Here is a 20,447-nt window from a genome sequence, read left to right as displayed (position 1 = left end):
ACAGGAAATGTGTCATGGAGTGGGAGGAGCCCCATGACAGCACCCTGTACTGCCTGCAGACAGATGGCAACCACCTCCTGGCCACAGGTTCCTCTTACTACGGTGTTGTGCGGCTGTGGGATCGGCGCCAAAGGGCCTGCCTGCATGTAAGTGTCCTGCCTACCTCACACCTCAGCATGCCAGGACTCATTATGGGTTGCACGAAGCCTTCAGTGGCACATGTCCCTGTTTCTTGGGCCTGGGGATCCTGGCTTAGGGCACCCCTGTTTCCCACTCGGAAAGCTCTTACCACTTCTTGTGCCCTCCTTTCCAGGCTTTCCCACTGACATCAACCCCCCTCAGCAGTCCTGTGTACTGCCTGCGTTTTACCACCAAGCATCTCTATGCTGCATTGTCTTACAACCTCCACGTCCTGGACTTTGAAAACTTGTGACAGGGCCACCCCTGCTTGTGGGCCAGGAAAACCAGCTACTCAGGGACCTCTCTTGCCCAGAGGGTGTGGTGATTCCTCCTCCCCACTTGCCCCCTGTGCTCCTGGACTCGTGACCACAGTGCTTGGGCAGCTTAAGCTAGAGGCCACTGATTCCTGGGGTTTTGGGGTTTACCCAGAGATGCAGCCCCTTCCAGGAGCCTGCTGGAGAGACACAACCTGCTGCTTTAAGAGAGCACAGCTAAACCCAGGCCTTGCGTTCCTGTTTGGCCAGAGCAAGGATCTGGCCTGGAGAGGCCCAGCCTGCCCCCAACTCTCTGTTAGAGCCATGATAGCCTATAGAGTGAGGTGAAGTGTTCCCACCTTCCCAGTTGGTCCCTTTCTTCCCCTTCTCTGGAAGGAGAGGTAAGGCTGCCAATACCCCTGCTGGCACCAGCCACCTCCCTCAGTCAGACCCCACCCTTGACCAACCTCTTGGGGCTGGGGGTTCATTCCCAGGGCACTGTGGCCTAGTTTCACTTTGAAACCAAGGAGGGACAAAAGGGAACCCATGAGTTTTGAGTGAGTTCTGAGCCAGCCCTACCTCAGGCCGGCTGCTGAAACATACTACAATTTTCATTTTTGTAAAAGTAAAGCTTGATTGTTTACAGGTCTAGTTCTTCACTGGTCAGGCAGTTCTGGGAGGCCTCAGGGAGAGGGAACAACAGATTCAGGGATGTGTATGCCGAGGAAAGGACAAGACCAGCCTCATGGCTCTGTGTCCCAAAGAACAAGGTTTCTTTTCTTTGGGAGAACCTTCCATTGATCACCTACCCCTTTGGCCTTGGTGACGGGATGGGTGTACCTACGGGGTATGGAGCAGGGTCTGTGGAAGGGCTCCAGGCTGCTGGGGAGCTTGGCTGCTATCATCTGTGGTGATCCTTCTTCACTCTACCCCAACACACACACACCCTGCTCGACACTGTGACTCTTCTTTGGCTTGGCCCCCACAATGTCTTAACATCCTGCATTCTATTTCCAAGGTTTCTGCATTTTTAAAAGTTCTCACTTGCCCACACTTATCTTAGGGAGTTTCCTCTGAACCACTTCTGCAAGAAGCTAAGGTAGCACAGGGTCCCTTATGGCCTAGTCTTCCTCTGAGTTTATGCAAACAGGTTGGGGGAGATGCCCAGCCCTGCCAGAATCACATGCTCCTACCCTCTTCTCCCTTTCTGGGGAAGGCTTTTTATCAAAGGTCCTCAGGAGTGAGGAGAAGGGAATGTCATACCAGCACCCTCCCTAGGAAGGCCAATGGGGCCTGGGAGCAGGCAGCATACAGGGGACAAGAGAGCAGTCCATGTGCAGGAACTCAATGACTTTACTCAGGAAAGAAGATCAGGACACAGGGACTAGGAGTGCTCCACGGTCTAGTTCTTATAGAGAGAGAAGGCTGCCTTGTGCCAGAAAGGACCAAGTCTTGAAGTCTCACAGCACTCTCCATGGTGGAGGTGCAAGGCTCAGGGGCCAACTACTGGGTCTTGCAGTCCCCATCACTGCTGTGGGCTGTCTTTACCTTCTTTAGCTCCTTCTGTAGCTCTGATTCGGCCACCACAACCTCTTTTGGCTTCTGGTACTGTGGATAGAGCCAGGAAGGGGACATAATTCAGTCACTGCCCGCTCCCTCCACACACTCACACTTGGGGCCCCTTTTCATCCCCTTATTTGCACATGAGGAAATTGAGACCTACGGGTTGAATGACTTGCTCAAGGTCACATGGCTGGGTGGGAGCAGACTTTGGATCAGAACCCAAGTCCTGTGATTTCTACTTCTTCCCCATCATCCTCTACCTTCTTCCAGCTGTGAATTATACAATCAGGCTCCTGTCTGAGCCCCCACCCTGCTCTCCCCCTTGCTGAATTAGAGATGCCTATTCTCTAGCAAGCACACCTCAGGGGTAGGGGCCAGGACTGGGGACTCCTATGGGATGGGATGTGGGCAGGAAAAAAGGAAGCTACCCCTGATGCAGTGGCCAACAAGTCTGGGTGAATCTTACAGAGATTATCAGGGTGCAGTTGGCATGAGCAAAGCTCAGCAAGGAATCATCCAGAGGTAGCTGGTATCTGTCTAGGTCAGGAATGGAGAACTTCTTGTAGTACCTGTGGGGACACAGAGGCCATTGAGGCACCCAGCAAGGTGACCCCAACAGTTGGGCATTATGCCCTCTACTGCCAAGCTTCTACACAGTTCTCCCACACCGCCAGAGAGGAAGAAGGGAAACCAGTTAGAACACCAGCATTTTAGAGCTCAGTGGCCCTGGAAAGAAAAGGATGCAAGCCTTATGGCCAGTCCAACGGTGGAAGCACAACCAGTCATAATTCCGTGATTAGATCAGGGGTTAGAGTGACTCACACTTCACGGTTGGGACTCCCAAAGACAGGTAGAAGAAGCCTTGTGAAATACACAAATAATTCAGGCAGCTTGGGCCTCCTCTGCACTCAAAGCCTCATGAGGACACCAGAAAATGGGACACGTGTTCTAGCAAGAGACAGAATAAGGCCATCTAGGATTGTCCTCCAAAGCTGGGGCCCTAGTTGCCATTTGACATGGCACTTCTACTGAAGACCTCAGCAACTTTTTCATCTTTTGGGGTCTTTCAAGGCCTTATTATCCTGACTCTCCTTGTAGGCCAGAGAGAAAAGTACATCCACAGGAGAAATCTCACTGAGAGGACAAACCATGTGACTCATCACAGAAGCTGGAAAGCTGGATCTCTGGGGCTCTGGACTCCATTTCTGGCCTCAAGACCCCACTCCTCCATTTTCACACACCACACATGGTCCCTATCATCTGCAGGTGCCAGTCCAGAGATTAATGATCTCTTTTAGTTAAAAACAAAACAAAAACCAGCAACACCCAGCCTGTAATGTATAGAACTGGACTTTGTTTTGCAGGAAATTTGACCCCTTTTTACCAAAGAGGAAACTCAGGCTCAGAGAGATGAAATGTCTTGCCTGCTTTCACAGCCAATTATCACTGGAGTTGGGAGTCTTGATTAAAAGTTCCTTGCTCCTGGTTGATGCTTATTACACCAGAGCATAAAGAATGGCCTCCTGGCTCTAACAATAGGCCCATTTGGCATTTCCTTGGTGGAAGTGAGGCCTGGGCTCTGGCCAGGGGCTGCCAGACCTGTCACCTGGGCAGAGCATCACTTTCTGCTGCAGAGGTTGTGTGGGCTGTGAAGGAAAATGCCTCAGGCAGGTACAAACAACTCAAGTGAGGGGCCTGGAGAAGATGGGGCTTTTAATACATCAGAGGGGCCTGGTCCTGTGGTGACAGCTACCCCAAGTCCACTTCAAAAGCCCCGATGCCCTGGGGACTCAGAGAGTTGACATCAATGCAGCACTCTGCCCCCCGTCCTCCCAGCCCAAATCCCTCAGTTCAGCAGAGGCTCTCAGGGCCCCTCTCTGCCCAGGTTCCCTGCTCCCCACCAAGGTACTGGGACCTATGGTAGGAAAAGAATGTTTACATAAAGGCTGACAGTTCAAAAGGAGTGGGGGTTGGGGGATCCTAATGGCACTGCAAGTTGTTTTATTTTCCAAAGCTCTGCCCCAGGGAAAGGCGATCCATCTGCCTGCAGCCCAGGTGGAATGCCTGCCTCATCCTCTTCCTAGCCAGCTCAGGCTGAGGGCTCTTCTTGGAGCCCTTAGTCTGGCCAGCAAAGGTGGCAGACACTGATAATAGGGGGAAGTCAAAGGTTAAATAGTAGAGATTAGATGAACACAAAGGCTTGTTAGGAAGTGTTAACATCTTCCCTGCAAATATACACAAAAAGCAGAACCAGGAGAGAAGCAGCACAGCTGAACTATTCCTCAGGCTGGGGCAGTGGGACTGGAAAAAGCCTAGAGCTTGGACTCAGTGGCAATGACAGGATCAGAGGGAATGTGAGGTACATGGCTTGACCCGTCCCTGTGTCCCCTGCTCCTTGTCCTATACTCCTACCACCAGGCTAGGGGAATGGAGGCAGAGCAGTTCCAGAGGCTCAGCTTTGTTTTGAGTTTATTGCAATGGATTTGGTTTATTGGTTAAGGTTAAACAACTTCTCCTTAGAGGCTTCTGACAGGCAGCATTCAGGGGAATATGGGATACTTACTTTCTCTCCTCAGGGCCAACCCGCCCCCTTCTCATCCCTGTGCTCTCAGCCTTTGGGTTTTTCCAGTGATGGGGAACTGCACTTGACTTTCTCATCAGCACTTGGACATGCAAGGGACCCACTGTGTTTCTGGAAAGGTTAGAATGCTCAGCCTCAGGCAGCTGTAGGTAGGCAGCAAACATTTATTGGGTATCAGTGTGTCCTAGGCCTTGAGCTGTGAGCTGTGAGCTGTGGATTTAAGAAAGAAGAAACAAGAAACAGGCCATATCCCTGCCTGAGTAGACCTTGTTTTGTTTCTGCTAAAAGCTAAACTCTGGGCCGACCCCGTGGCGCACTCAGGAGAGTGCCGCGCTGGGAGCGCAGCAGCGCTCCCGCCACATGTTTGGATCCTATATAGGGATGGCCGGTGCACTCACTGGCTGAGCGCGGTGCGGTCGGTCACAAAACGAGACCAAAAAAAAAAAAAAAAAAAAAAAAAAAAAAAAAAGCTGACCTCTTACAGCGGGGTAGTTCCCTGGCTTCCTGCAGATGTGCCCAACTTTCCTCCATTCCCAGCTCCCTTCCTTCACTGTTCTCAGTGTCAGTCATGAAATGAGAGATGAAATTTTTTTTAAATCAATGCTTATTCTGTGCCAGGCACTGTTTTAAACACATTTAATCCTCAAAACAACCCTCTCAGATTGGCTACTTCTATTATCCTCTTTTACAGAAGAGGAAATTGAGGCACAGAACGCTTAGGTATATTGCCCAAGCCAAAAACCTGATAAATGGAGAAGCCCCTATTACAAGTGATAATTCCCCAAATCTGATCCCTCCATCTCTCTACATTCTCACCACAAAGTAACAGACCACTGCATCTAGATTTCGTGCATCTGCCTGAGGATGAGGCAGATACAGGAGTGGGGGTAGGGGTTTTCAGCAATAAACAGGTTGTCTCCCCTGGGATCCAACCACCTGCAGGTCCCCTTGGTACTCTCTCCCACACATCAGTAGCCTTCCTTTCTGAATGTCAGAAGCCTTCAAAAGACTTATGTAGAAGTAAATGCTCACGGTAGGACTTCTGGCCCTACCTTGTGACTCTGGACAGGCCACTTAACTTCTGGGTCTTAGTTTCCTCCTCCAAATTCCTTCCTCAAATAAAGGATCTGCACTAGATGAACTTTAATTCACTATCAAAGGGCCTAGAACAGGGCAACGCCATGCCTCTCTTCCTGTGCCAAACAGACAACTCCTTTATTTTGGCTATCTCAGAGATGACCTACTGCCTCCCTTCACTCTCTACTGTATACCCTCCCCAATTCCCAGTTCCTCCCCAACCCATTCTCCCTTGCCGTGGACTGAGAAAGGGCATCAGAGGCCAGGCCTTCAGAGAGAGGTTCTCGAGGAAAGGCTGACAGCATAAGCAGGGCCACTATAGACAGTCCCTTGGGCCATGCCCCATACACCTCTACGGGGTGCCCTGCACACCAGCTTGGCCAGAGGGGTCCAGAGAAGCCTCCAGCCAGACCTGCCCTTCGAAAACCATTTGGCATATCTTCTGAAACATCAGGACTCTGGACAAACTGGTCACCCCCACCCACAGTAGCCCTGGCTAGAGAGTTACAAAGCACAAGCACAGACTAAAGGCTCTCAGACTCCTAACAGAGAGAAGCCTGTTTAATCCAGAGTTTCCTAAATGTATTTGACCAGAGAATCCTTTTTCTAGCAATGCCTCTTAACACTCCCACAGTGTTAATATCACCAACATCAAATCAGCCAAGCTCTCTTCAGGTTCCAATTTCCAAAAAACTGTTAAGGACCTACTTCAGGCCAGCCACTGTGCTGGGTACGTGTACATATATGATTTCATCAAATTCTCCAGTCTGTGAGGTAGGTATGAGTCTCCTGTGATGAATGAGGAAACCTTGCCCAAAATACTACAGCCAGTATTTGGCAGGGGCCAGATTTAACCCAATATCTTCCCACTCCATCACCCTGGTCCTTCCACTTACAGTTGCCAGCTTCTAGGCTGAGGCTAAGAACCTTCTTTCTGCACAAACATTCTTATCAGGAGCCGATGGTGCCACACTAGGATCCTGGAAATGCACTTTCTTCCTTGCCTGATTCATCCCTCACTAATACCTGAGGCCAAGGATATGATACACTAGAATCAATTCCTTCAAGAAAAGTGGCCAACCCAGTTCTTAGGGACAAGACAAGTATGGACAAAAGAACTCTGGTTTTGGTTAGTAACCACATTCTAGAATATTAGAACTGGGGCAGGCATGGAACCTCCAGGTGAAAGAAAAGGTCAAATCAGAGAGAAATGCCACAGTGTGGTGGAAACTGCAGATGCCTTGGCATCAAGAGAGAAGGTCACTAACTTTCCTTCTGGCAGGTCAGTTCATCATTCTGGCTTTATATATACATTTATGTAATCATTAATATATAAGACAAGAGTAAAAATATGTATCCTGCCCATCTCTGGATGGTGTGATGATCAGAAAACAGATATTAAAAGTATTCTGAAGGCCGGCCCGTGGCTCACTCGGTAGAGTGCGGTGCTGATAACACCAAGGCCCCGGGTTCGGATCCTATATAGGGATGGCCGGTTTGCTCACTGGCTGAGCGTGGTGCTGACAACACCAAGCCAAGGGTTGAGATCCCCTTACCGGTCATCTTTTTAAAAAAAAAAAAAAAAAAAAAGTATTCTGAAAAAGTTAACACTACTCAAAGGAATAGCCTTGAGTTCTGTTTAATTAATGGGAGTAAAGGTATAGAACACATTACTCCAGGTAGAAGGTGAAAATGCCAGTAGACTCAGGAAAGATCTGGTTAAGGGTTTAGCAGCTTCTCTAGTTTATCTCCCAGCAAAGGGACCTGAGGAGGGTGGGCCTGAGCCAGGCTGGGACGCAGGACCTGAGGCTCAGTGTGGGCTCCGAAATGGGCCCTGAAACACTTCTCTCTCCTCTTTGGGAATCCAGCCCCTAGTCCTGCCCCTCTGGGAGCATCACTCCTATCCCATCTGGTCTCACCCATCATTTCAAAAATGTATCCTCCTCTGCTGACACCACACGGGAGTGGGCCTCTAGCCATGGAGCTCCTGGCCAACAGCGCCACCTATGGCTGGATGCACGCAGGAGATGGGACCCAGAGGATCTGTCCGCAGATGAATTTTTTGGTGAGCTAGCTAGTCTCTCTTCTCTCACTCCCTGGTAATCACATTTCTGCCTGATATCTGTATTCGACAGTGACCTCTGGGGGACAAAAAGGAGGCAGCAGCCAGCTCCACAAAGTGCTAGGCTGCAGATTCAAGTGCTATCAGAAGCACTTTTGTTCCCAGTTTGGACCCTGGGCATCTTACACCAGGGAATGCTTGCTGAAGTATGGGGTTTGTTTTCCTACAGGCAATTTCTCTGTTGTCTGAAATTGCTAAATTCCACTTTAGGCACTGACTCCTGTTAATGATGATAACAATAACTGGAATAAACTGCCTTTTATCTGAGGGCTTCAGAGTGCTTTATAAACGCAAACCCTTATTACTATGACTTTATATTTATAGACGAGGTCCACGGCAGGGGCTGCTGGCTGCATGTACAGCAATAATCCTGAAATTAATTCATTCATCTCTACCCCTGTCCCCTTAACCCTGCCAAAGTGATGGGGTATAGTGGTCATAACAGGAGGGCAGAACCCAGGGCTGCACTGGGGAAACCTGGGAGCCTCCCTGCTTCCCTGTGGGCCTCATGGATTTGAGGGAGATGGAAGGGGAGACTCGCACCACACTGTGTGAGGGGCTGGGTCCTCCTTACTGCATGTAAAGAAGTGGCTAGGTGGTAGCACCTATGGGTTAGGCTTAGCACCCCATGAAGCATGTTGGGTGGCTTCACAGCTTGTGGACAGGTAACTCATAAAATCTCCCATCTCAGTACCCAAGTCTATTTCATGGGAGCTGGCCCTATACTATAATCCCTCTGGCCCAGGTCAAGACCAATTCGTTTCAGGGTTATTGTCTTCAGGCTCAAACAGGGCTCTTTTCTTCTCTTGTGATCAGTCAGAGCTCTAAAACCCATGATGGAATTGCACCTCAGCCACCTTCTGTCCTTTCAACCCCCCCAGTTTGCCTCCCCCCTAGCAGACCACAAAGGGAAGTTGATTATCCCATTTGAAATATAATGCAAGAGACTTCCAAGAGACAAAAGCACCTGCTCATGTCACTCATTCCAGGGGGGAATTAGGTTTATTGCTGCCCAGTCCAGTACTTTAAAGTCCTGTAACTGCCACCTCAGGCGTGCCTTTCAGGCCATGGCTCCCTGCCAGCTCTGACAGTGATGTCTCCAGTCCAAGTTCACCATGGACTGGATCCACCAGGAGGTCAAGGTCATAATAACCTCACAGCAGAACCGTCTGAGATAACAAGTTAGTGGCCATGTGATTCCCTCATCCCCTCATTTATTCAATAAATGTGTATGAGCCCTGGTATGTGCCAGGTACTGTACCAGACTCTTGTTCAAGTTTCCTGACCCTGATGGAGCTGATTACATTATTCATGCTGGTCCTGCAGAGAGGAAGCCCTTCCACTTTCAGTGCCTCCTGAATAGCTCTGCCTTCCTTCCTCCCTCAGAGTTAGAGGGAGGCTTCTCTGCCTTCTGGGGTAAGGAACAGTCTGAGACCTATCCCCAGATCAAATCCCACCCTATATGCTGCTCATACACAAGCAGACAGGTGCCAGCCACACTACTCACTTTTTGTTGGTCGTCCTGACAATGATGCAGCGCTCCTCGTGGTCCACGCAGACACTGTAGACATCCTTAGGATAGGGGAGCTTTCGAATCCGCCACTGGAAACTCATCTTGGTGTCCTTACGCATGAAGATAGGCTACAGAAGGCAAATCAAACTCAAGTGCTGTTCTTGGGAAAGGATGGGAAAGGATGGCTCCCACCCTCTTCAGAGCTCTACCCAGGGGAACAGTGGGAGACTCTCATCAGCCCTCCTCCACAGGTACCCTCTGATAATGCTATTGCTGTGACATTCCAAGCCTAAAGCCCTCACCCTGGGATGATCAAGCCAAAATGCTTTGCATATTCATTCAGCCTAACACTTACAGGGTGCTGTGTCCAGATGGGCATACTGGAGATGAGGAAGTGAACAAGACATTGTCTCTGCCCTCAAGGGCCAGCAGCCCACCCCTACCTCAGACCCCGCAAGACACCTGGACAGGTAGACGTACATTGGCATTGCTTTCCTTGATGAGTTCAGGCCCCAGGCTCCCTCCTCCTGGGGGTGCTGGCTCTCCCACTTCAAGCTGCCATGGCCCCAAGCCTCCCAGGGTACTTTTCATACGCCACTTTCTCTCTGGGGAGAGAAGCAGAGAAGCAAGCAATGGGATTATAGGGAAGAAAGGGTCTGTCTTTTCTGCTGAATTTTCTGACATCATATTAGGTAACTAGAGCAGGATAAAAGGGGGAGCTTTGGGCCTTACACTGAACTTTGTTCATCTGAACAGAGACCTCACAACCTCTGAGATCTCAGTAGAACATTTCAATATTAGACAACCTGTAAAGCCTATCTCATGGATGTACAGACAAAAGAAATGGGAATGAAGCTCTGAGGAGCCAAGTGGAGTTAAAAAACCCTCAGGTGTGGCTTTCAAGCAAGGAGAAGAGGCAAGGATTAGGAAAGGGGTAATTTCTAGTAATGGGGAAAATTTGGACCCCAAAAAGGGAGGTGAGATGCACTTATTCCCTCTAAGAAACGTGCAAAGGAAAAATGAATTAGGAAGGTGAAAGCTGTTGGGCAGGTTTGTCTCGATTCAGAAAGTCTAAATATAGAAATACACTCATTTCAGGTATATCTGGTCTTAAAAAACCCCCCAAATTAGATACTTTATTTAAAGAAAATCTTAGGTATACATCATATTTTAAATGCACTATTTATAGATCTAATGTGAATTTTGTAAAATGGAATCATCCTTTTATAATGCAAATAATCATCTCTATTTTACCACCCAGATGTTTGCATAAGATTTTTTTTTAAGTAAGGCACATACATTATGGAAACTATAAGTCAAGAAACTAGTTCAATGGTCATTACCTGGAAATCCCTGCCAGGATTTTCAGGAAGCCCCCTCAGCCACCTCAGTGGCTGACAGTGTGCAGTCCATCATTGCAGGGGGACCTTTTCCGAGCCAGAACCCCCTTGTCCTTTCCTGCTGCATTTGGAGTCACTGGGGCTACCATCTCTGGGTGTCCTCTAGCTGAAGCAGCCCAGTCACTGCTGAAGACCAGCAGCCTTCTGTAGCTGTTGTAGGAAGCTAAACAACTCAAAAAGTACATGGGATCCTGCTGCAGTTGTTTCTGCTTGTTTGCTCCTTTTCCCGGGTGGGGACATGATAGCTACAATCTGATCTCCAGCAGCGGACAAGCACATGGCTTTAGACCTTTGGGCAGCTGTGCCAAACCCAAACACCCTCACTGCTATCAATAAGGCACGTAAGCTGAACACAAAAGTATGCTGTAAAATTAGAATTTTCCCTTGAATATGTGCTTTTATAAGGTCTGCTGCCTTCTGCAGTGTGATTTTATTACATCTTAGGGCCAAAAATTCTCCCTAGAAACACATTTCCAAGTTTATAATGAAAATTAATAAGGAAGAATAAAACTCGGAAATATGCTTTATAGGCAACTTTTTTTTTTCTCACAAATCCTTTCTTAAGTGAATGGACTGTGACCAGGAGTATATCCAACAGGAGTATATCCAAATCTATTCACTGAAATACCTCACTTATCTGGAAACCAGCCATCTGGGGGCCTCTGTCACAGTTGCAAACTCAGAAGTGACAAATGCCTCTGAGCAGCAGCTTATTGTGACAAGTTCCACGTACCCTACTCTACATTATAGGAAAGATCATTCCCAGATTCTCAATCAATCTATGTATAAAATACTATGTATAGAATAAAGCAGAAAATTACTTTTTTCCTAGGCATATTGACAACAGTATCAGGGGACAGCTCACATCGGAGGGCAGTGTCAGAACTACACAAGCACTACCATTTAGTGCAAGGGCAAACAAGCACCCTTAGACCCCGATGGTATCACTGTATAACAGAACACAATCATCACAGATTTTAAAAGTGGAAGTTCCTTTAAAAAGCATCAGTCCAATACCTATATTTTTAAAATGAGAAATAGCATTTCTTCCCTGCCTGCTCTCCCTTGACCCTTGCCATTACTCTTCAGGGGACAGAATATGAAGAATTATTGAGGCTCAGAGAGACAAACTAACCTGCAAAAGCACAGCTAAAATTCAGGTCTCCTAACTCCAAATCTAGAATTTGAATCATTAACAAAAGGCTAAATTAAGTTCAATAAATACATATAATATTTAGAAAGGTTTCTATTTTTTTCTAAGTAGCTCTATCTCTTTTTTACATTTTGGCCTCTACAGGTTAAGGTTTGATTATCTGAAAAAGTAAATTATGAGGAACATCTAATTACCTGGGGCTGGATGAGTGAGGTGTCCCTGTAGTCATGGGCCTTGTAAAACTGTGTGTCCTGAGGTACAATACCAGTGTGGCCCAGAGAGGCAAAACCACCCCAGGAATTTCCAACCACTCTTTTAGTCCAAGGAATGTTGGTTTTCCACAGAAACTTTCCCAAGAAGTACTCGAAGAAGGAAGAAAGTCGGCTGCTGGTTTCCTTTCTTCTGACTTTAAAAGCCACTCAGGTCATAGGAACTTGGCACCCTTAACTGCTTCACCTTTTTTTTTTTTTTTTTTTTTGCACACCTTGGAAATTAAATTCTTTGTTAGAATGCAGAAGAAAGTTTCCTTTCTCATTCCCTCAAGAGTTAAGATCCAGGTCTGGCCAGTTAGCTCCGTTGTTCAGAGGGCAGCCTTATAACACCATGGTCATGGGTTTGGATCCACATGCCAGCCACCAAAAAAAAAAAGAAAGATCCAATACAGGATTTTGGTGAAATACTTATTTTTCCTATGCACGTGGGCATGAACGCACATGTGCAAAATATATACTGTCTTGTCTTTCTTGTCCCTGTCTTTGTTCCTGAACTCAAGGACAGCTCCTGCGGCAACAGAAGACTGCTTCCACCTGCTGTCACTCTGATTTGATTATATGTGATACCCAAACTGGTGTGTGCAAGGCAGCTCCCCGGGATTCTGTCATATGTTCCCGGCTGAGCCAGGGCCAGTCCTTGGACTCTCAATGACCTTGCAAAGGGCCTGAGGGGAATATATGAAGGAGGCAGCGCCTGGGGGCTTTTTCCTAAGTCAGCAGGAAACAGGCTGATGTCCCAGACCACTGAAAGGAAGCCCCATCTTTCAGGTGGGCTGGAAAGTAGAGGTCCTAAAGGCCTCTTTCCCCAAAGCTCCAAGCCCTGGCCTACTTCCAGCATGGATAATTACATTCCCATTTCCTAAATACTCCCTGCAGCTTAAACTGGATGCAGGATTCTGCTTTTCTGCCCTAAAACACTGCAACATGGCTATGTGGCTATTAAACAGCTGCCACGACCCATCCCTGAGGAGGCTGAAGGGAATCGAGTGGGTCATTTATAAAGCCGGTGAAGTGCTTGGGGATGAAAGTGCTCAATATCCTCCAAATGCAGCCGGGGGTGGTTAGGCTGGCGGTCAAATACCAAAGCAGATTAAGCCGGTAATCCGAATGTAATCGCAGGGGATGGCCTGCCCTTCAGCCTCGGCCCCCTGGACATGCTGTGTTCTCTCAGGCTGGTTTGATGTTCCGATCATTGTTATGGGGCCCTTCAGTTTTTTCCTCTATGAATACATACAGCATTCATTGTGGGGGGTGGGAATGAATAGCACTGAGAGGGTAGGGAAAAAATATGACACTAACATGCTTATTAACACTGACTAGAACTTTGTCCTAGACAAATGTACACCTATTGGCAATTTGTCCTCTGTAAATTCTTTTCTGAGCTTTTCTTACCAGTTTGGCCAATTATCAAACTTGTATAATTAGCTGGAAAAATGGAAACTATTTCCTGTTTACTGCCACAAAAACCATGTTCATATTTTACTTTATAGAATGTACAAGCAAAAGCCAGCTAAGGCTCTAGGATTATTTATACCTAAAAATCAATAGTGAACAGTATTTTACAAGGGGAACTGGGGGGGGGGGGTAGTGTGTGGAGCAGAGTAAGAAAAAGATCTGCTGTTCTAGGGGCTGGGGCTCAGTGCTTTGAGTGGGGCATTCCTCTCTGCCTATCAGTCCCCACTCAGTTTGTTCTGGGGAAAGAAAAATTTGGTAAGAAGAAAAAAAAGTTGGATTTAAATATTCTCAATTCCCAGCACTATGACGCTGTGGATTAGAGCATGGGCTCTTAGACAGAGCTAGGCTTAAATCCTGGCCCAGAAACTAACCAGCTATGTGATTCTGAACAAGGTGCTTAATCTCTTTGAGCTAGTTTTCCTCGACTGTAAAATGGGGACAATAGTACCTATCTCATACTGCTTTAATGAGGATGAGTAAATAATTCATGTAAAGCACTTAGTGTGGTGCCCAATAAAAGTTACGGTATAATATCATTATTAGGTAAACTTCAGACAGTGCTCTCCTACAAACAACGTTCTCCATTTCTGCTTTTAAGAAAAAGGAGTTTGGAGGCCATGGTCTATTCCCCATCTGCCACTAGGAGAACTGACAGGTTAATGTGGGATGATGGGGCATGGAGTGCTACAAATGAAGGAACCTGGACTTGTTTTTAACTTTAATTTCATGTCCAAGCACAACAAAGAGGATTGGGTTTCATTTGTTTGTTTTTATAGCCACAGCAACTATAGGCTGTTTTATTTGCTCTGTGTGGAGGAAAAGAGAGGGGACGCTGGGGGCTGGGGGCAAGGAGCTGCAGCTAGTCTCTGGTCTGGTTATGGTGATGGTTAGGCCACGTGACCTCTGCTTTCATAAGTTCTCTCCTGTTAGGCATTCCAAGGCTGTCACCCCCTGGGAGCACTATAAATTACAATGCATTGTGAGGATATTACTACTGTATTGGTTTCCACCGAATCAGTGTCATATGCTAAACACATCAAGATTTTTAATAGCACCAGACTAAACCAATTGGGACTAGAGCCCAAGCAGCTCATAATAAGGAGGGATCAACACTTCGCTCTGTGACTGAACATGCGCAGGACCCACATTTTAAGACTGGAGACTAAAAATGCAAACCAGTGTAATCTGTGTTGTCGGTTCTAGACATTTATGAGCTGTCAGAAAAAGGGAAAAAGAAATTCTCTCACCAATATTACCTGTCGATCAGGCCCAGGAAGAAATTAAAGTCAAGAATAATGACAAGAAAATAACCCAGCCCATGATTCCATCATTGGTTGTAGCATTTCAGGTGGAACTTAATAAAGAGACCAACTCCCACTGCTGACAGCCCTAGGCCCTGGGTCAAAGAGCCAGACACCTAGCTCTGGGAAGTCAGTTAATGCTGATGTGTATATCTAGGAAGAGAGAATGGACAAATCAAGCAATTCCCAGGAACCCAAGCTGGAACCCCATCCATGAGCCCATTGTTAGAGGAAAGGAGTTGCAGGAATGAAAATGACAATGCTGCAAAATCACCGTTTCTATCCCCTTTGATAGACATTTGTAAAGATGAGATAGTATTTAATAGTATTGCCTTGGAGGCAAGATCAGAAGCTGCTGCCTCTCTTGCTTGCTCCTGGTGTGGCTTCCGAAAATAAAACAAAAAAACAAGTGAAAAAATTGTGGTGAAAGCCTGCCCTTACCACTATTCAGCCTACAAGGCTCACTTCCAGTACCACCTTCTCTGTAAATTTTCTTCCAACTGTTTCTCTACATCCCCATTCCCATCTTAGAAGAATTACTCTCTCGTTTGCTTGGGGGTAGCTGTAGGGATAGGGTTTACTGGTCCAAAAGACTCACTTCTGCTGTCCAGATTATTCTCAGGAACAATCTTACCTCAAGGGCCTCAGTCTCCCCTAGCTTCTACATTGGTGCTGGACTCGTCCCTTAAGCCTAAGTCTATGAGTGCTCACCTGTGCTCTGGTCAGCCCCTAGTGTTCCTAAAGGCCCACGGGGAGCCTCTGTCACTTACCAAGTAGTTCACTTGTCTTCTCATCATATTCTTCAGCCATTTCCTTCCCGTCTGGGAACAAATAATGCACCTTCCTTCTCCCTATGCACAAAGCAGAGAGCGCCTTAACTCAAAAGCTCCTCTTGCCTTGCCCCTTGCAGATCCAGGAGCCTTCCTGGGAAACAACAACAACCTTGGGAGTGTTCAGAATTCCTTCTGGAGCTTCCCATAGACTACTTGCCAGCCAGCATCCACCATTACTTTAAGACCTGTCCTGGGACTTACTTCCTTTCTGAAGCTTTCTCTGCTGTTTCCTGTACCAGCAATGATACTTCTTCCCATCTGTGGAATTCTTCCTCGCCCTTCAAAATACAGCTCAAATGTCACTTCCACAGGGAAGTCTTCCTTAACTATCACTTCCAGCCACCTTCGTAGAATTAATCACTTCCTTCCTCATTTGTGCCTAATTATTCATATCCATAATGGAGCATTTATCACATATTATGATACTTTCAAAAGCACGTGTCTCCATGAATGACATATTTATCTTTCTCTCCCCAATTCCTTTTTTTTGAAATGAGAGCTCCATGTATTTTTCCAACTGGCAGCTGTGACAGGAAGGTGCCAAGGATGACCAGTGAGAGATGCAGACAGGTCCAGAGTGCTCCCAGTTCCTAAAACCAAGCCTATGTGCTTAGGATATCGAACTGGGTTTCCTGACCAAGCACTTGCTCCAGCCATGCCATTGCTCCGCCTTCTTCTGCACATCTCTAGGCCATTCCTATCACATAGCTACATGATGGTTAGTCCCCATGTATTTTCTGCATGGTACTATCTTAGGTTATGATTTTACACCCATTTGTGTGATTCTTTGATTACTTCCTGTCTCTTCTTCTAGATAGGAGGGGTTTTATCCCCCATGCCTATGGTTTCCCTATAGTTACTAAATGTACCTGGCATATATTAGGAGATCACCTAAATACTGATTGAAAGAATGAATAAATATTGATATGCTATGCACTGAAAGAAACAGAAGAACCCAAGGGAGTCTCTCAGCCCAACTCCTCTACCTAGGTAGTATAATCGTAAGTATTTGCTTAAGAGTAGCTCTGTAACTTCCTCTTTCTTTTTATACATAGGTAAGTGGATATAGGTCAGCTCTTCAGTAAGACTTAATAGCAGGGCACTAAAGCCCAGTAAAGAGGTACCCTACATATGTTTGATGAATAAGAGCCCCAAGGTGACTTTTTCCTGTCCAGTTCACTCCTCTGGGACACAGTTTCCTTGCATCATCCCTAATTTGTATTCCAGGAATACTCACCCCCAAATTTGCAGGGCCTCTCGGCAGGCCCCTAGATTATACCACCCTTAATCATTTAGGTGGCTCACAGGAGCTGGAAGTTTTCCTGTCAGGAGCGGGTACAAGGTGCTGCCTGTGAGTAGCTAAGAGTGTTTGGCCTGACTATCTTCTCCCCTTGGTTTGAGTCCAGGCAGGATGCAGTGTCTACTATCAGTTAGGCACTTTCTGTGTTTTATCAACTTTTATTCTCACAATAATCCTATGAGTCTCCATTACCTGTATTTCACAGATGAGGAAAATTGAGGCTTAAAGGTCATGCTACTTGTTCAAGATCATAAAGCTAGGAAACGACAGCTCTAGGTTTAAACTTACTTGAGGCCAAAATCCATGCTCTAATAACTATATTAAGATAATTTATGTGGCTTTAAATATTTGTAAGGTTCAACATTGTTCTAAGTGTTTACTGGCCATTTCTCTAATGACTTACCTTTTTATGCATTAGCCTATTTTATTTGAGTATTCCTCTTTGTCTTATTGATCTGATTGAGCTTTGCATACACTAACCATGTGTCACACATGTTGCCAACATTCTCAATTTCAATTGCCTTTCAACTCTGTTTAAAGTGGGTTTTTCTTAAACAAGTATTTAGCTTTTATACAGTCAACTATCCCCTATTGTCCCCCACACACACCGGGAGGGTAAATCTACAGGAGGTTTGACAAAGCATATCCATATATTCAACACTGTATTATTTTTTTGGTTTGGGAAAAAAAACCCTAACGACATCATTTTGTGATGTTACTAACAAAATAACTTAACAAAATCCTGGCTAATAAAATATTTGTTTAGGGCCGGCCTGTGGCTCACTTGGGAGAGTGTGGTGCTGATAACACCGAGACCATGAGTTCGGATCCCACATATGGATGGCTGGTTAGGTCACTGGGTGAGCGTGGTGCTGACAACACCAAGTCAAGGGTTAAGATCCCCTTACCGGTCATCTTTAAAAAAAAAATTTTTTTTTGTTTAAACATGATATGACCAAAAGAAGTGAAGGCAGGGATTCTAACTAATATTTGTACACTCATATTCAGAGCATTATTCACAGTAGCCAAAAGGTAGAAGCAACCCAAGTGCCCATCATCAGATGAATGGATAAACAAAATGTGGTATATTCTGCAATAGGATATTACTCAGCCTTAAAAGGGAAATTTTGACACATGCCAAAACAGGGATGAAACTTGAAGATATTAAATGAAATAAACTCGTCACTAAAGGATAACTATTGTATGATTCCATTTATATGAGGTTCCTAAGGTAATCAAATTAATAGGGATAGAAAGTAGAACAGTGGTTGCCATGACTGCAGGGGAGGGAGTGGGGAGTTAGTGCTAAATGAGCACATGGTTTTAGTTGAGGAAAATGGAAAAGTTCTAGAGATGGATGGTGATGATGGTAGCACGATAGTGTGAACATACTTAACGCCACAGAACTGTACACTTAAAAATGGCTAAAATGGTACACTTTATGCTATGTACTTTTTACCACAATAAAAACAAACAAAAAAACTACTGTCCTGTGAGATAGTGTCCAAAATCTTCAGGATAGCATAAGAGATCACAATATGCCCCAATTTATGTCATCTCTCTTTATTTTCCATCATTTATCCTCACTGCTCCTTGACAAAAGGGACTCTTTTATTCACACTTGTATCCCAGCACCTAATATAGTACCTGACAGTGTAGGTTGTTTGTTCTAACTGACTGGGTAACTGCTTTAGCATCACTAAATATTTTGTTATTCCTCTAATAATCAGTCACATACCTTCACACCTCCATGCCCTGATATGTGAGTCGTTCTTCCTTGAATAGCCACCCCGCCATCTGCACTTAGCAAACAGCTATTAGTTCTTTAGGATCCAGAAATATCACCAGTTCTGTTGGATCTTCCTCTCAAGGGAGCTCTCATAGCATTTTATACACAATTCCAACTTCTATTTAACACATACTATTAAAGTCACATGTCACTTAATGATAGGGATACATTCTGAGAAATGTGTCATTAGGCGATTTCATCATTGTGCGAACATCATCCAGTGTACTTACACAAACCTACATGGTATGTATACCTTACTACAAACCTAGACTACATGGTACAGCCATTATAATCTCATGGGACCATCGTGATAAATGTGGTCTGTCGTTGACTGAAACATCATTATGAGGTGCATGACTGTATTTTCTTCTCCTTTTTTGGTGGGGGGAGGCTGGTCAGTGAGGGCATCCGAACTCTTGCCCTGGTGTAATCAGCACTGCACTCTAACCAACTGGGCTAACCCACCAGCTGGCATGACTGTATTTTTCTTACATATTTTTCCTGACTACTCTGTGAACTCCTGGGAAAATATGTCTTTTTCCATCTGATCTAGTATAGAGCTTAACACATAGTAAAATCCTGTATAAATGTTGCGTGAATGAATGAGCAAATGAGCAGCTGATTTTAATTTCCACAAACTCCAGGTTTCCCTGATTGGCCTCTGCCCCTGAATGTAGGTTCCCACCTGTTACCTTGAAAGTCTCAGGAATTCAGATCTAATTTATCCTGGCTGCCAAGTGGGCTCCGGAACGGCCCCTGAAGCACAAGGGACCCTACATCAGCCAATCCTAGAGTGGGGAAAAACCAGGATTCCATACCCGTGTTCCCACCTCTTCCAGGCACAGCCGTTGGCCCTTGCTCTTTCTCCCCTAAAGACCCAGGGAACGTTTGGAGATTCACTTTACAAACATTACAGCTGGAAAGGACCTCAGAGATAACAGTGGTAGCCCACCCACTTCATTTTACAGATGAGGAAAGTGAGGCCCAAACAAGTAAAGGGGCGGACTGGAGAGCCCATGGTAGAGTCGGAGCTAGAGCTCACGCCTCCCGCTTCTCTATGACCAGGCTGCCTTCAGCAATAGAAGCCCCAGACTGAGGTTCACGGGATTCCAGGTCAAGACTCAGTTGTACCACTGACTGCCTGGGCGAGCTGGGGCTAGTCTAAAACCTTGGATTTCAGTTTCTTCTGTAAAACGGGATGGAAAACTATCAGCCTCTCGGGACAGCGGTGAGGAGCAAATGAGAGAGTGAGATATTTATTAGCAACAGAACGAGAAGGTGTAGGGAAAACTAGTGGGTGTCCAGAGACGTATGTTCCAGTCACGTCATTTCTCTGGGCCTCAGTTTCCTCACCTGCAAATGCAGGACCTAGTCTGGCTGATGGCCGCAGCCCTCCCAGCTCTGCCCAGGTTATGAGGCCCTTCCCGGAGGCGACAGCGCCGCGGGCCGGACCCTGGGGGAAAGCACGAGAGAGCCCGCGGGGGGCCTCGAGTTACCGTTCTGCAGCAGCGCGGTTTTCTCGGCCGCCCGCAGACTCTCCAACCAGCCCATCACCGCCATCTTCCCTCCGCCCAGCAGCGCGCCCGGCCACCACCATGGCAACCGTTCCGCGAAGGGTCACTTCCGGCTGACTCGGAAGCTATTCTGGGCATTT

General features: G+C 46.4%; 2 protein-coding genes across 4 annotated transcripts in view; one reads left to right on the top strand and one right to left on the bottom strand.

Annotated features, from left to right (window-relative positions):
- FBXW4 (F-box and WD repeat domain containing 4) overlaps window positions 1-16,525 on the top strand; it is a 97,239-nt gene extending 80,714 nt beyond the window's left edge. Inside the window, exons 8-9 of one of the 2 annotated variants that reach the window (XM_063101852.1) lie at window positions 5-146; window positions 15,782-16,525. In XM_063101852.1, the coding sequence (XP_062957922.1) occupies window positions 5-146; window positions 15,782-15,886 (247 nt within the window). In that variant the 3' untranslated portion in view covers window positions 15,887-16,525. Of the gene's footprint in view, window positions 1-4; window positions 147-313; window positions 8,073-15,781 lie in introns of those variants that run through there. The other variant, XM_063101851.1, reaches the window with a different exon arrangement.
- On the bottom strand, window positions 1,764-20,390 carry DPCD (deleted in primary ciliary dyskinesia homolog (mouse)). Of its 2 annotated transcripts, XM_063101854.1 has the most exons (6): window positions 20,290-20,390; window positions 15,642-15,722; window positions 9,771-9,895; window positions 9,285-9,418; window positions 2,464-2,566; window positions 1,764-2,042 (listed from the first exon to the last, which is right to left on the bottom strand). In XM_063101854.1, the coding sequence occupies exons 1-6, from the start codon at window positions 20,351-20,353 to the stop codon at window positions 1,938-1,940; spliced, it is 612 nt and encodes a 203-aa protein (XP_062957924.1). In that variant the 5' UTR covers window positions 20,354-20,390; the 3' UTR covers window positions 1,764-1,937. The 2 variants fall into 2 exon arrangements, with proteins under 2 accessions (XP_062957924.1, XP_062957925.1); XM_063101855.1 differs by lacking the exon at window positions 15,642-15,722.
- Window positions 20,391-20,447: the final 57 nt, after the last annotated feature.

Source organism: Cynocephalus volans, chromosome 7 (assembly GCF_027409185.1).
Source record: "Cynocephalus volans isolate mCynVol1 chromosome 7, mCynVol1.pri, whole genome shotgun sequence".
NCBI classification, from domain to species: Eukaryota; Metazoa; Chordata; class Mammalia; order Dermoptera; family Cynocephalidae; genus Cynocephalus; species Cynocephalus volans.
Note: the sequence above shows the minus strand (reverse complement) of the source record. Positions and strands in the feature narration are given on the sequence as shown.

Coding starts and splice junctions, on each gene's coding strand:
- DPCD (XM_063101854.1), bottom strand. CDS start 20,353: ATGGCGGTGATGGGCTGGTTGGAGAGTCTGCGGGCGGCCGAGAAAACC. Junction 15,723..20,289: donor AACCGCGCTGCTGCAGAACG/GTAACTCGAGGC, acceptor CTTTGTGCATAG/GGAGAAGGAAGGTGCATTAT. Junction 9,419..9,770: donor TCAAGGAAAGCAATGCCAAT/GTACGTCTACCT, acceptor TGCCTTCTGTAG/CCTATCTTCATGCGTAAGGA.